The sequence below is a fragment of the Schistocerca americana genome, chromosome 3 (assembly GCF_021461395.2).
Source record: "Schistocerca americana isolate TAMUIC-IGC-003095 chromosome 3, iqSchAmer2.1, whole genome shotgun sequence".
Lineage (NCBI taxonomy): Eukaryota > Metazoa > Arthropoda > Insecta > Orthoptera > Acrididae > Schistocerca > Schistocerca americana.
In genome coordinates, this window is record NC_060121.1 from 911,663,426 (window position 1) to 911,678,936 (window position 15,511).

Here is a 15,511-nt window from a genome sequence, read left to right on the forward strand (position 1 = left end):
AAAACAAGCATGTATTCCGCGCCGCTGGATATGTTTCATACGTAAAAGAAACGAAACGCGTATGGCAAAAAACAAACTGCCTTTCATTTAGTTGCAAACACGGAACATATCTCCAGCAACTGTTTTAAAAGCATGTCGCAATGACATGCCCGCTACACGGCATAGAGTTTGTTTTTGTTAAAAATTGCTGCGCGTGGCGGAAGAACGGTTCAGAACCAATGAATCAGCAACGCTGCGATCGTAATAAATGAATTAAAATCGAGGCTGGAAATGCATTTTTCAAGTGAAGTCGCCAACTAGCCATCATTAGAGTCACGTGTGCACCAGACAAACCTACCGAGAAGAGTAGTCTATTAATAAGCAAGTGGTTGACAGCATTGTCTATCAAACAATACTGGAATGGAATTTTTGTTGCGTAGAGCTGACAATGAAAAGGGGTCAGGGAAGCCCAAAGGAGAAGTTAAATTCACAGACGGCCCGAAAGTGCCGCAGAGGCAAGAGGCCGTTTCTCACATCGGAGATAAGCTGCCGGGCGGTAAAACAATCGTGGGCAAGGTGTTGTGTGCTGAGAGTATAATGCCCCGGCAATCTCACCGCCGCTATCTGATCGCGCCCGGGGGGAAGAACGGACGCAGCCGAGCGGCTGTCTCGCCGGAACGCTTCTAAAGTATCATTACACGCGTGGCGGAGGACACTGCTCTTCCTTTTTCTTTTCGCCACTCCGATAAATATTAAAGGTAAAAGACAGGGGCCGGCACGCCATCCTTCTTCTCAATAGCGGGTTTCTCGAGTAAAACACACTGCGTACACGCTACACACGCTGGCGCACTCTGCGGGCGGATGCGCCGGCTGTGAAATACGGCCGAGAGATGCCCGCCGACGATACACGACGCTCGCGCCATGTTGACGGAGCTTCTCGCGGCAGCCGCCGCACCGCGCTGCCGTCGCAGAAGAGAAGTTGCAGATTTTGTGAGGTTCACGAGCAGAGTAATTAGGCGCGTTAGCGGCGCGAATTAAGGAGGTGCGAAGTTCGGACGGCAGTCTCGGACCTGCCGAGAGGCGGGGCTGGCGGTGGAGCACGTGGCGCAGGTCACGCACGGCGCGGGACTGCCAACGAAATTAAAGCTAGCGCCAAGCGGAGCTCCGCCCCCGCGCCGGCAGTGGGAGTGGTGTAAATAGGAGGAGGAGCGGCCACCCCGTAGCGCTAAGTGGCGGCGGGCCAATGGCGCCGCGCCATTAGCGGCTCATCAGGGGCAGGGCGAGAGGTAATGGGCCAATCGGGGACGAGTAGCGGGACAGGTGGAGGGGGCAGGACGGAGGCGGCGGCGCGGCGGGGCCGTCAGTCGCGGACGGGCGCGCAAAACGAGCAGCACGGCAGCTCCCCGCACAGCGGCGCGTATCGGCGTGGACCCGCAATTCGCCCGGAATCATGCGCCCGCTCTCCAGCTAGTGGTGTGTTCTCGCGACTGATACCGATGGGTGCGTACGTGTTCAGTGCGGCGTGCAGTTGAAGCAGCGTTCTGTACGGTGAACTGGCAGTGTGCGAGCTGTGGACACGGAGCGGCGTAGCATGCGGGAGCGGTGCTGAAGGCCGTACGGAGAGTAGAGCTCGGCCCGAGTCGTACCGTTCCGCGGCCATGATGCCTCTCGCACCGACGCCAGTGGTGGCCGTGCCGTCCAAGCCCAAGATCGGCTTCAGCATCGACAGCATCGTCGGCGGCGGAACGACGCACCACCAGCAGCAGCAGCAGCAGCAGCCGGCGAGCCCGGCCGGCTCGTCGCCCGGCCACGGCGGCGCCGGAGACGGCGGCGGGGGCGGCAGCTCGGCGTCGCCGCCCCCGCGCTTCGGGCGCTCCGCGTCGCCGGCCACGTCGTCGCCGGCGTCGGCGGGCGCGTCGCCCGCACCCTCGCCGCCCGCGCCGCCCCCGCAGCTGGTGCGGCCGAGCGCGCTGGCGCCCGCGGGCCTCGAGGGCCTCAAGACGCTGTACCTGGAGCCGCACCTGCACGCCCACGGCCACGGGCACGGCCACGGGCACGGCCACCCGCACGGGCACGCGCCGCCGCCCCCGCACCACCCGCTGGCGCTGGCCGCGGCGCACTTCCAGGCGGCCGGGCTGGCGGCGGCGCTGGCGCACCACGGCCAGCACCACGGCCACCAGCCGGGGCCGCCGCCGCCGCCCCCGCACCTCGCCGCGCCACACCACCCACCTGCTGTGCCGCCCCGCGACACCTACCCGCTGTACCCCTGGCTGCTGTCCAGGCACGGCCGCATCTTCCCGCACCGCTTCCCCGCAGGTACCGTCCGCCGCAGTGTCGCCTCAACTTGTCTCGTATTACGTAGATAGCCGCCAAGAATGAACATGTGCTTTCCGGATACGAGTGACGTGTATGACACCAGTACAAGTGCGATGTGTTTCTAACACCTGACAGGACGTTTCTGGTTGTGCAGAACCTCTCAGCGTCTTCCAACAGAGCGTGGGACGCCAGCTGTGTATCATTACGTAGTAGGGATGACACCATCGGCTTTGTGTTTGTTTGTAAAATAACTTTATCTGCTGCCAGTCACGATTTTATTTTCATTTCTTTCTTACACGACCCGTTTCAAAGCGTGTTTCTCGTGTACAGGTATTTATCCTATTTGTGTGAATTTTTTCGATGTAAAATTTCCTGGCAGATGAAAACTGTGTGCAGGACCGAGACTCGAACTCGGGACCTTTGCCTTTCGCGGGCAAGTGCTCTACCAACTGAGCTACCCAATCAGTTGGTAGAGCACTTGCCTGCGAAAGGCAAAGGTCCCGAGTTCGAGTCTCGGTCCGTCACACAGTTTCAATCTGCCAGGAAGTTTTATTATCAGCGCACACCCCGCTGTAGAGTGGAAATCTCATTCTCATGTGTCAGATGCTGCACGTTCCTCTTGCCTGGAATATACCGGGTGATCAAAAAGTCAGTATAAAGTTGAAAACTGAATAAATCACGGAATAATGTAGATAGAGACGTACAAATTGACACACATGCTTGGAATGACATGGGGTTTTATCAGAACAAAAAAAAAAAAAAAAAAAAAAAAAAAAAAAAAAAAAAAAAAAAATACAAACGTTCAAAAAATTCCGACAGATGGCGCTTCATGATCAGAATAGCAATAATTAGCGTAACAAAGTAAGAGAAAGCAAATATGATATTCTTTACAGGAAATGCTCAATATGTCCACCATCAATCCTCAACAATAGCTGTAATCGAGGAATAATGTGAACAGCACTGTAAAGCATGTCCGGAGTTATGGTGAGACATTGGCGATGGATGCTGTCTTTCAGCATCCCTAGAGATATCGGTCGATCACGATACACTTGCAACTTCAGGTAACACCAAAGCCAATAATCGCAAGGACTGAGGTCTGGGGACCTGGGAGGCCAAGCATGAAGAAAGTGGCGGCTGAGCACACGATCATCACCAAACGACGCGCGCAAGAGATCTTTCACGCGTCTAGCAATACTTTTTTTTTGTTCTAATAAAACCCCATCTCATTCCAAGCATGTGTGTCTAATTTTACCTGTCTATCTACATTACTCCGTGGTTTATTAAGTTTTCAAATTTGCGCTGACTTTTTTATCACCCGGTATAAACACACTCAGTTTTGTAATATTAATGATCGATCTCATGTCGTCCGTGTTGGACTGTCGTAAGGAACTGCGCCTGTGTATGACAATAAATGTTCAAATAAAACAATTATCTCCACCAGACAGTCTTCTTGTGTCATCCCAATCTCATCTTCAGGTGGAACAATCATATTATCTTTTTTTTTTTGCTAGCTGAATGAAGCCAGTTGTTTGTTGTTTTTTCTTATCTGTTCAAAAGGTTATAACAGGCAAGTGTTTACGTAATATTGCACTAGGATTATGAATTTTAAACAGTGATAGAGCTACAATCTGTTGCAGAGCACAGGACCCTGCGGTTCGTCATAAATATACATTTTTAACTTAATTAACCGACGACCCACGGGGTTCTCTGCACTGGAATAAATTGTAAGTAACGCTATAATCATTTAAAATTTATAATACTGATGCCATTTACGCTAATAATGAACCTGTTACGCGTATTTGTACCAAAATGAAACCACAACAAACAACTGGTCGTATCCAGCTAGCAAAAATGTAACATAATATCATTGTTCCACCTAAAGATGAGAGTTTAACTTCTCGAAACGCGTATTGGAATGAAATAAAAAGAGTGACAGACGCTGATAATTGTTTTATTTGAACCTTTGATAATCGATCTGAAATAATTTTACCTATGTTTTTCCTGTAGTAAGTAAACGTTTCTTCCTCCACATTCACTATTAACTCTACGGAAAGATCGATCACTAATTACGGAATTGGGCATTCTTATACAGCACGGTGACACAAAATTGTAGCACCTCACACATCGAAACTATCACGCATAAATGACATAATATACGAAAACGTTTTTGAAACTGGGACCTACGTCCCTAAGCTTGTTGTGCACGAAATAAATGAAAATAAAATCGGGACTTGCAGCAGAAGGATTTGTTGCTTAAACAAAACCATTGTTTAATCAACATTTTCTAATGGATAAAATGAAAAAGTCCTCATTTTGTTTGCAGTCGATTTCGGTGTTACATTACACTATCTTCAGACCCCTCTATCATACCATGCCATGTGGCTACTTGGTAATCACCACTGTACTTCTCGTAGACTGTCTATAAAATGAATGTCCGCTATGCTGAACATCAGAAGTAGGATAGAAAGTTCAGCGTAGTGAACGTCAATTTTTTCTATCCCCTGCTGGAATGACTACCCGGTATTCACATGATCACCTGGTATCATAGAGGGGCCTAAAGATGGTGCATTGTAACACCGAAATCGATTGCATATAAATTAAGATCTAGAAAATACAGCTGAAGGTATCATCCCTTCTACATAAATTCACTAATAAGTAGTCTGAGTTGATTATTTTCACTTCTGCACTTGTATCGAATCTGAATGGTCGAACGCAACAAACACGCAAACGTGTTGTAGGTTTAGGTACACGGGATTCTGTAAATTTTTGGACAGAGTATGACCATGACAATTAGGACCAATCTGTTTTCGTTCAGAAGTTCTTCCATTCGTATTGTATATGATGGTCGTTGATGACCGAAGCTCGAACATTCTCTCTATCCCTCTCTCTCTCTCTCTGTGTATGTGTGATTTGTTTTTTATTTCCGTCTGCAATTACTTCGTCGTGAACGTTACGTTAAACTCTATCTCCTTTTTCTTTCTCTTTCGTACACCACCCTACTGTTCTGCCAAATACAAGCGGGTAACCTCTACTGTACTGGTTTGGCCGTCAGTTGTAACGGGAAGGAAAGTACCGCATACAATCGTTTATAATATGCCATTCCGTCTAGACATGCGCTTCGGCCTGTTAATGTGTTATCTGAGGTATAAATCAGTTGTTTTCCCGCATTCTATAAATTTTATACAAGTAATACATTACCCTGATATACATACAATGGATCGTGATTGGACGCGTGCCCTGTAATTAATATCATTCTTATACCAGAGGGTGGTCTATTGTTTGACTTAGACAGGCATTTTTAATAAAGTGACATACAGCTATTCTGCAACATTGAGGTTTTTCAAAAACGTAATTTTTCACGTACATTGTTTTTTTGCAACAACTACATCTAACGCATTATAAGAATGATGGACGTAGAGTGAGCTTAAGTAATAATGATCGATTACAAAAAAACGAGCGATCGTGTGTGCATGATTAATTACTTATCTTTTCCCCTTCTTTTATCACGGTAGAACCTAGAAACCGTTCCAATGTCATTATTCATTGTCTAATTATACATCTACGTAGTAGAAAAGAATTTTCCTAGCTTCTGTACGGTTACATTCTCCAGATATCCTGGAGTTGCCCGTGGTGTTATCGCACGTGAACCTGGATAACCTGTACTGTTTTAATACGTTTATCGAATTTCTTTAGATACTACAGAAGAACATGCAACTTTAGAAAACGTGATTTCCGCACAAAAGTGTAGCACAATTACATTTAGTGTATGGTAAGAATGTACATCGAGGTTCCGTAGTGATGTCCGAGTATTGACTTTTGTCTTGTATAAAATATTTGCGGACAAGTGTGTCCGTGTAGTTAGATTATGTTGATAATTTTTTTTCTTTCATATGAAGGAGTCTTTATCTTAAGCCGTGTTTGCAGTTGGTAATACTCAGTATAACAATGTTCAAATTGCGTGTTTAAACACTTATTGCTTTCATTTGCTGTTCAGGCGACATATGCGATGTTATTGTACCCTTTACTCATTTCGCCTTATAAATCTAAAATTATGAGAATTGTTTTTCTACAAATGTCTAAATTTTTGTCACTGGCATACTGACTGATCTTCTGTTACACAAACAGGTCGTATTTTCCTAAAGCATAACAAGACAATATAAACATTAATACCCACTGTCATACAAAGAAACAGCTGCGCTATGTTAAAGGAAGTATGCCAAACATACATCTTCACGTTACACGGTATAAAAGCGTACATGACTAGAAACTTGTCTAGCGTTAAAGTATTTCGGATAACATACGATAACATTAACCAAGCGAATCCTTTACTGATCGTAAAATAACTAGTTGAAATTATTAAAAATGTTCATCGCAGTGTTGGGTAGGAATGTGAGATGTGGACTAGAAGCTACTAGGAATTGCGAGTGTAGACAGATGTTTGACCACTGAATCAAAATAAATTTGTCATTACTGGCTTTTCTTATACGAGTGACTTTAACGATTACTTCGGGATGATATTTTTACTAGAATAGTTCATGTTCTACCCATATTTTGCCATTTACGACCAGTGTGTATTACGAAGAAAATTGTTGACTTATTGGAACTCTTATATACCTCCCACTTAAGTTTTAATTGGGAGACTCATAATACAGAATATTTGTGACTCTCAGTAGTTTCAGTGTCTTGTATAAAATAGTTACGGACAAGTGTGTCCGTGTATGTTTGATTATGTTGATAGTTTTTTTTTCTTTCATATGAAGGAGTCTTTATCTTCTGCCGTGTTTGCAGCTGCTAATACTCAGTATAATAATGTTTAAATTGCCGTATTTCTGAATACATCACACAAATACAAGAGCGCCTGACAGGACCGCTGTGTTCATGCGGGGGGTCTCAGAACTGTTATTTACACTTTGAGCTTTGGGTCTCAGGCTAAATATTGTTTCTAACTTTTTCTGCTACGACACTGCTTGCGCATTCTCTTTAGTTACTTTAATACTGTCAGTCAATATAGTAAGTTACTTTAATACTGTCAGCCAATATAGTAAGTCGCTTGATATAAGCCAAGGTTCGAAGCTTCATATTGCTTGACGACAAGTGAACAGTGAAACATAGTGTTGTAGAGATGCATTTTTCGGCCTAGTCGTGCATAAAGAATTTAAGTGTTCGAATATTTCTTTTTATCCGCCCAGAATTTCTTCATGCTGCTGTTCACTACCTCTATCACTACAGAATTTTACAGTCATAACGTTTATTTAAAAAAAGTAACTATTTTGGAGGATGATTTAGCTTGCCAATAGCTTGACTGTTGAACCTCTCCAGTCTTGAATATTATCAGCGATTTTTTTTTTTAAAAATAAGTTTATTACACTGGAATATCCTTTATCTCAGGTCACATTTCTCTAAACGTCTACAATGCGATGTAAATGTATTTTCATTTTATCTTGTTGTTGATAAATCACTTCAGGTTTCCTTATCGCGCTCAAGGCGTTGTTAATCGTTGCGTCGTGACATACAGCCGGAAGACGTATGTATTTTGACTTCTCCTTAAGAAAGAGAACAGATAAAATTTCTTAGGAAAGTGTGGAACTAATAAATTTGTGTCCATTGCCAGAAAAGCAAAGATCTTTAGAGATAATGATATTGTGGACCCATGCGTTTTTTGGTCACACAGTGCTGAGCTTGGTGATAATTATGGGTTATTGAAAGAAGCTGCGCGCTCCGTTATGTTGATCGAAGATTGGTTGTCAATGTCAGATGATATAAGGCGTCAGGATTTCAGCAGCGTTAGGCTGTTAACCATGTAAATTAAGCACTTGTTGTCAAGGCGTAGCCAGTTGTCCTAAGTGCAGTTCCTGTCCACGCCAAGATAACGACGACCGCCAGTAGACTGCCAATGTACCTGTAAGTTATTAAAGCTGGGAGAGTGTTTTGGGAAAACAGTTTTAGGCGACATTAATTTTAGCCAACCATCCGCAAAACAACATCTCGGAATTTCGTACAAGAAAATCATTTGTGTATTACCATCGATGAGTAGATAGCTCACGATAATTTGTCTGCATTCTAAGCTGTTAGACATTTTGTGTGTATGCGAAAATGAAGATATTATAACCGCCTCGTAACAACTCACACTTTCCGCTGATTTCTTTAATCAGGAATGTACTCCACTATTGGAAGGAATTAGTGTACAATTAAACAAGGTAGAGTCTGTTAATGTAGAATCTGCTGTTCCAATAATTCTGCTCTTGCCTAGTCATTCACAATTTTTAATAAATTTTACATCTACTACTGTGCGATTCTTCTCGTTTTTAGAAGAAACAATTACTGATCTACTTGTAAAAATCCCGGCAGTACTTTCTCATCGATAAGAAACGTCCGTAAACTTTTATCTGCTAATATACATGTAATGAGAAATGAAATTATCGTGTGACATTGATGACCGGGAGGCCCCATTCGGGGCAGTTTGGCCTCCGAGTTGCAAGTCTTATTTCAGCCGACGCCACGTTTAGCGACTTGCATGCCGATGATGATGAAATTATGTTGAGGACAACACAACACACAGTCCGTCTTGAGCGGAGAAAGTCTCCAACCCGGCTGGGAATCCAACCCGGGCCCCCTGTATGGTAGGCAAACACGTTCCCATTCAGCTAAGCAGGCGGACCATGTAATGAGAACTCAGCATTGATGATGAAACGGATAACTTCATTCATCGGATAGTTGTTTGTCGTTTCGCATTTCTTCACGGCACGCGGTGATTTGCGAACACATTCACGCCAAGTGACGTATTGAATTACTCGGTTCACTGCAAGTACGTGGTATATTTTATTCATGATGATGCTAGCCGTTAAGATGTGCTACTTGTAAGTAAAACACTCCGTGACAATAAATTTCCAGTGGCGTTCGTCCTATTTTACTGCCATCTAAACCAATTTAGTATTTCTCCTCTATTTTCTGACGTTCGCAAGCTGCTGATCAGTATAAAGGAGTTAATGTTGATATAAAAAAGTTCATTGCAACTTTATTTTTTAACACAGCGTAAGTGGTACATCTGTTTATTCTTCCTAGAAATCAGATATTAATACAAGAAAAATTGTACGAACTTCCTGAAGATTTGCATGTGTTGTTTGCTTTTCTTAGAACGAAAACGGTAGCTGTAATGCTACGCTCTCATCTACATAGTTATTATGTCGCACATCTATTTAAAACATTGAACTAAATATCATAGGTGTTTCGTCTTGATGAAAATTGTTTCCTATTTGTGTTGTACTAGAATCTACTTAAATATATTTTCTAAACTAACATTATCGTGCCGTTTGTGAGGGTAATTCCATTTACCCGAAAAACGCTACAATAAACAATTATAAGGTCGTCGGCATTTTAGTACAGAAAAAGATAAGCACAACGAAAAACATGTTGCAAAGGAGAAATTTCAGTATTGCTGCAAAGACCCTATCGTAGACTGTTTGCTTGAGGCACTTGTTCACACAAAAATCTCTTTAAACGTTTAGTTTTCTGGAACTTACTCTCCAGCCTTGGTCCGTCGCTATGTAACTTTAATTTTAATTTCAATTTCTTAGGAAAAATAGTTGACATTTGTTGTAGAACTCGAACTGAAGAGCAATAAACACTGACATACATCCCACAGAAGAAATTTTTTTTTTAAATGAGTATTTCAGCGAAAACAATTATTTTGTTCAGTTCTTGTACTCTTAAGAGGGGAGTGACACAGTTATTAATACTTCGTCGCAAACATTCACAGACAATAGGTGTTCCATCAGGCCCATTGTCCGGCAAGCGCATTTTGAAACTTTTGTGAATGTAGATAAGCGTCTTCTAAGTGTCTTCATCGATCAGTGTAATTATGATGTCAGGATATGGTTTACATCGGCGATGTTGAATGGCGTTTTGTCGGAAAATAAAATGCTAATTGCGGGGAGTTATTTATTTCCCTAAGCTGGAGACACGCAGTTAGAAGTCATGTAATCCTCATTAACATAAGCTATTTGCGTTCCACGATAAATTTCAAGTTTCTCTGAAACCAGCGTCAGTCGATTGCTGTAGAGGGTCGTTATTAGTAATCAAAGAGTATCAAGATCTATTGGTTTGTAGACAAATAGTTAGTAATTAGTAGTTTCACATTTTTTACCCTTGATAAAAAAGTTTCTGACGTCCATCGCAAGGAAACAGTAAACACATTGTTCACACAGATGCTACTGTCAACAAATACAGCTTCCATTGTCATCCGATCAATTTATTTCAACGATTCATATGGATTGATATAGCGCGCCATGAAGATGTACACAAAAAATAATGGATGTTATTTACCTACGCACAGGAATAATTCATTGAATTAAACCGGTAATGATTAATTACTATCGATTCCTTATCGTAAAAGCAACTAACGATATTCTCCGTTAATGACTGCAGACGAATAGTTGGAAAATATGACCTAGTCGTAACTAACGACATTAAGTCGAAAAGAAAATGCATATCTCAGTAGACTGTAGTATTATTAATGTAAAGAAGTTATAACAGTGTGTAATTACGCTCCTATTGTTAAAATTCATGCGATACTACGTTCTTATTACATGTTTCTGTGTTTACTGTGTGATCACAACCGCTTAAGTAAGCGACATAATTAGTAAGTGAATAATATTTCAAGGTACTTTTCTCTGAAGCTGGGATAAAGAACATGCGATTCAAATTCGAGACTTGATTTTACAACGGAAAACGCTTATGACTGATAATCGTCTTCACATATAAATATTCGCAGAACATTTCCCCGCGATTTCCTGTTCTTTGTTGTTTATTTTGCTATTGCTTAGATATCCTCAAATCCACGATATCTACTTCTACCTGCGTTTCTTTTTCTATCTATGTTTCTTCCAACGGCAACGTTCTGCAAACAATTTTTCTTTAGAGTATGTCCCTCCTATCTACTTCCATCTTTATTCTCCAGGAGAATTAGTGTCCTTCACTCTTTCAAACACTTCATCATTCCTTGCCGTTTCCACCCATTTATTATTCCCGTTATTCTGCGATGCCACTTGTCAAGGCTTTCCACATCTTCCCCCTCTTTTGTCCCTGTTGTCAAAATTTCTGAATCGCCACACCAAAGAAAGAATTTCACAATCTCTTTCTCAGATAAATTTCCGCTGTTCTTTTTGTCAGTAATTTTGTATTTTACTCAAGGCTCCCTTTCCATATGCTACCGATTTTCATAACTTTTTGGTACATCTTCCATTTTTATTTCGTTCTCACATTGTTCCAAACAAATATGGCAGCTTTACGTTATAATACCACCTATTTAGTGAGAAAGAACAGCCTGAAGCAAAATTTACATCACGTTCCATAAATTTCTTCGGCCGTTTGTCACATTTATTTAAATGGCTCATTAACTGACAGTTGCTTATTTTTGTCTTACAGCCGATCTAATTTAGTATCTGCCACTTTTAAATTCTTACCTTTTCTTCTAGCTTGCGGTTAGAAAGTAGACACAGTCTTCGACTGTTCCTAGTGCACTCTGGGATCATGTTTCTTATATAATAGTTTCATACAGCTCGCAAAAATGAAAATAAATGTGGATCCGGATTGACTCAATTCAGATAGATGAAGACATTTGCGGCAAAGTTACACAGTTTTGTTGTTATGCAGTGTAGGAACGTTTATCAACTTAGCGTTTTAAATTAATTACGGAGATAGCGAGGAAATTGAAACATGACTATTCAAACATTTTTGTTTAGTACACAATCGACGCGCCAACAGTTGCAACTGTCATTGTCAAACGGGAAACGATCAATATTTCTCTTAACTTACCTGGCTCCCTGTTCAATAACTTCCTACAGATTTCGTGTGCTTTCCTGTAAGTGATCTGAGATACTTTTGTTATATTTCTTAATGTCCTGTTTGCTCAGTCTTTCACATTCACATATTAAGTAGTAACGCTACACGTGGAGGACGAAGAAGTATTCTTACACTTTAAATTCAGTCAATTCGAATACGTAATTCCGTCTTCTCAGAATAACAGTTATTCCAAGCGCCAGAATTTCTTCGGCGTCTTAAAGACCACATTTCACTGAAATCTCCTCTCAAGTGTTACAGTTAATTTTTCTCCTCGTCTGTCTTCAATGTCCTGAACTGTTATTGTTTTCTTAACATATAAGCAATACATTGCCGCTCTTTGATGGTGGTTTTCGGTCGTTCCCGAGACTCAGAATCTAAGTATAAAGAACTGTGAAGTGAAATTATATTTCTAGAGAGTCTTTGAAATTAACCCTGTGGACATAGGCTTGCGCTGAAGAATTTAACACATCCCCACAGATTATAATTAGTATCATAAATATTTGAACGGAAATCTAATACGACGTATCTATGACTGAAGAGAATTGTAGAATATAAAGATGAAAACTGATCAGTGTAGAGCAGGGGTGGAATACCTTTTTAACCCACAACCCACTTTTGTATTTCTTTTCATAGTAAAATTTTATAGCCGTCCGCTGGATCCATGGTAATGGTGGTTCATGAAGTAGGGAAGTAACTTTATAAAAATTATAAAGCAGAATTACAGTAATTTAAAGCGTATAATAACGGTTACCTATCAAATACTTTACGTCAAATTTGTAAGAAAACCAAATGAAAATGTTGCGGCAGGGACCAGCTTGACTACCACAGGTGCAGAGTATGTCATACAAATAATATTAATATTAAACTCTCGTAACTGCTTCTATGACAGAGCCTCAGCAACCTCCAGCCCCTAAAAACTTGAACAGTATTACCGACTAGATGACTTTGATGCGTCTTATCCTGCTGGGCTGTTATTACAAGAAACACCTATTCGTTATTTGGTTGTCAGCTATATTCCAATACATTTCATTTTTTATCTTATGACGTCGCCCTAAAGAAGCAAGCCAAATAACTACTTTCTACATGGTTACGTTGTTGATGACATAATGAGATGTGATAGCAAGGCTAATAACTTTTTACTTAATTTCCATATCTATATTCCACCAACGTGTTCGCTGTCGGTTCATCGTATAGATGGAAGGAGAAATACATTAATCTTTTCGTTCAACGTGTTGACTGCTCTTTTCCTCTGTAATTGTCTGTACTATTTAGCCTGAAATCGATACATAAATTATCTTGTCTGTTTCCTATATCCTCGGTGGTAATTCTCCGTAGGATTGTGGTTCATCATATAACTGTACTGTGCAGCAGATGTGATGCTGTGCATCGCAATGTGACTGGGGGTCAAATACGACAGTATGAAAAACACACTGCGCGGTTGTCCTCGGTGCAGAAAACCAAAAATTATTATCTGTCTGTGGCCAACGATTCGAGGCTGGTCTCTCACGCAGAAAAAATTTTGCTAATACCCCAAAAGTGGACTGTGTTGTTACTCGTTGATCTTCTGTTAACTTCTTCCGAAACGACTCATAAATACTCTAATTATTGATAAGAGCTAGAGTCCCCTGTGATCATTCACTTCTCTGTTTTTTGTCACCGTTCATCATATTTGCTCAGCCATTTAACACTTCCCAACTGTCAGTTAATCTATCTGTTTACTGAACTAAGTGTTTTCTGTTCGTGTTGTATCGTAATGACAAAGATAATAGTAGGTATGCTGATTCACACAGACCTGCAATGAGAGTATTTGGCAAAACGAAAATAGATTTCATGTTGTCTCGAAGTAAGTGACTTCGCTTTCCTGTGGAAATGGTATCATTTGCAATAAATTACAACATCGTTCTTTTTAACTGTGTGTTAGCAATATTCTTGTGATTCTTGCTAATGCCAAACATGCAGTTTTTTCGGATGTAATTGTTAAGTTCATTAGAAAAATAGTTCTAATTGTAACATAATAACGTGCTTATAACCATTATTTTCGGGGTGGAAAAAGTGTAAATACTGTCAAAAGGTGAGAACGCAACGAGAATTGAGCAGTCCGTGATTTTTTTCCGACGTTTCGAATATGGAAATTGTTAGTCATCGACCCTTGGGAGTAGAGGTCATTAGTAGCTGAAATCTCGCGGGGTCGGATGAAGTTGTGTTCCCTGATCAGCTAATGCGGGTTCCTTCCGGAGGTAATTTATTTGAAGCAGAACGAGCGTAATGGAACAGGTATAGAATTACTTGGTTAACAGTCCGTGTATCGACGAAGCTGCCTCTCTATATCGCGCGTCTAATTCACTGAATGGTTTGCAGCTGAAAGTACTCAGAATTGAAAGTTTGGTTATATGATTTTTATTTTTTTTGTGTCATATATTTTCTCTTTAGCGTGAAGTATTTTTAGAGTTGTCACTGTAGACTCTGGTCGTGGACATCTGATAATAAAAATGTGGAAGATTGTCACAGCAGTAGTTTATTGTTTTATGAACATAGTCTGTCCGAGATGATATTAGACTTTTGCTACGTGACCTATAACGTTTGAAATGAGTATAGTGACATGTTTAAGTTGTTTGAATAGTAACATGACAATTGACTGAGAGTTTTCCTGTGTGACAATCACGTCCAGCACTAATAGATTTTTACTGTGAGATCACAATGAGAAATCAGAGCGGATGTGAGTACGACGTAGCTTTAGGTACTGCAACTCAGTAACAAGAAGACATGCGGGTAGAAATTTAAAAGCTCTGCGAAAGCGAAAACTTTTTTTCCTACACGCAGTATTGCTGTGTGACGTTTCTCTGAAAGGAGCAGGTTGTGCCCCTACAGAAACAAGAAAACACATTTTCTTCATAACCCTGACTAACTGACCACATTGATATGATTTTGGGATTTAGTATCCCTTTAGAAACGACATATTTAGGGATGATGTATTGTACCAGCTTAGTTGCTTTGGAGACGATTTAGGGTAAGAAATCTGGTGGAAATCACATTTAATTTTATTTTTCGCGCACAATGCATTTCGAGGTCTGTGACTTCCTGATCAGTAGCAGGTTGGTGGGATTGGGCACTTGTTCTGCGAAAGAAAAATTTTGTTATCTCTCGATGACCTGTTACAAGATGTTAGAGACGAGATATGAATGGATTATTAACAACTCGCTGTGTTACAGGTGGATAGGTCTTATGCACCTTTTTTAGTTGTAGCACTGTTTCCTCATTCACAAGTACAATACACCAGTTGTTTACTATTTAGAAGAAAACATGAGAGGTAACCGTAAGAGCTATTGTCTCTGTCGGCAAAGGGAGAGTAAAGAAAAGCAAAAACCGGATGAGCACT

General features: G+C 41.3%; 1 protein-coding gene across 1 annotated transcript in view; it reads left to right on the forward strand.

Annotated features, from left to right (window-relative positions):
- Positions 1–1,355: 1,355 nt before the first annotated feature.
- The window catches only part of LOC124606514 (homeobox protein EMX1-like), a 322,260-nt gene continuing 308,104 nt past the window's right edge, over positions 1,356–15,511 (forward strand). Inside the window, exon 1 of the mRNA XM_047138497.1 lies at positions 1,356–2,295. Within this exon, the coding sequence (XP_046994453.1) occupies positions 1,638–2,295 (658 nt within the window). The 5' untranslated portion in view covers positions 1,356–1,637. The remainder of the gene's footprint in view (positions 2,296–15,511) is intronic.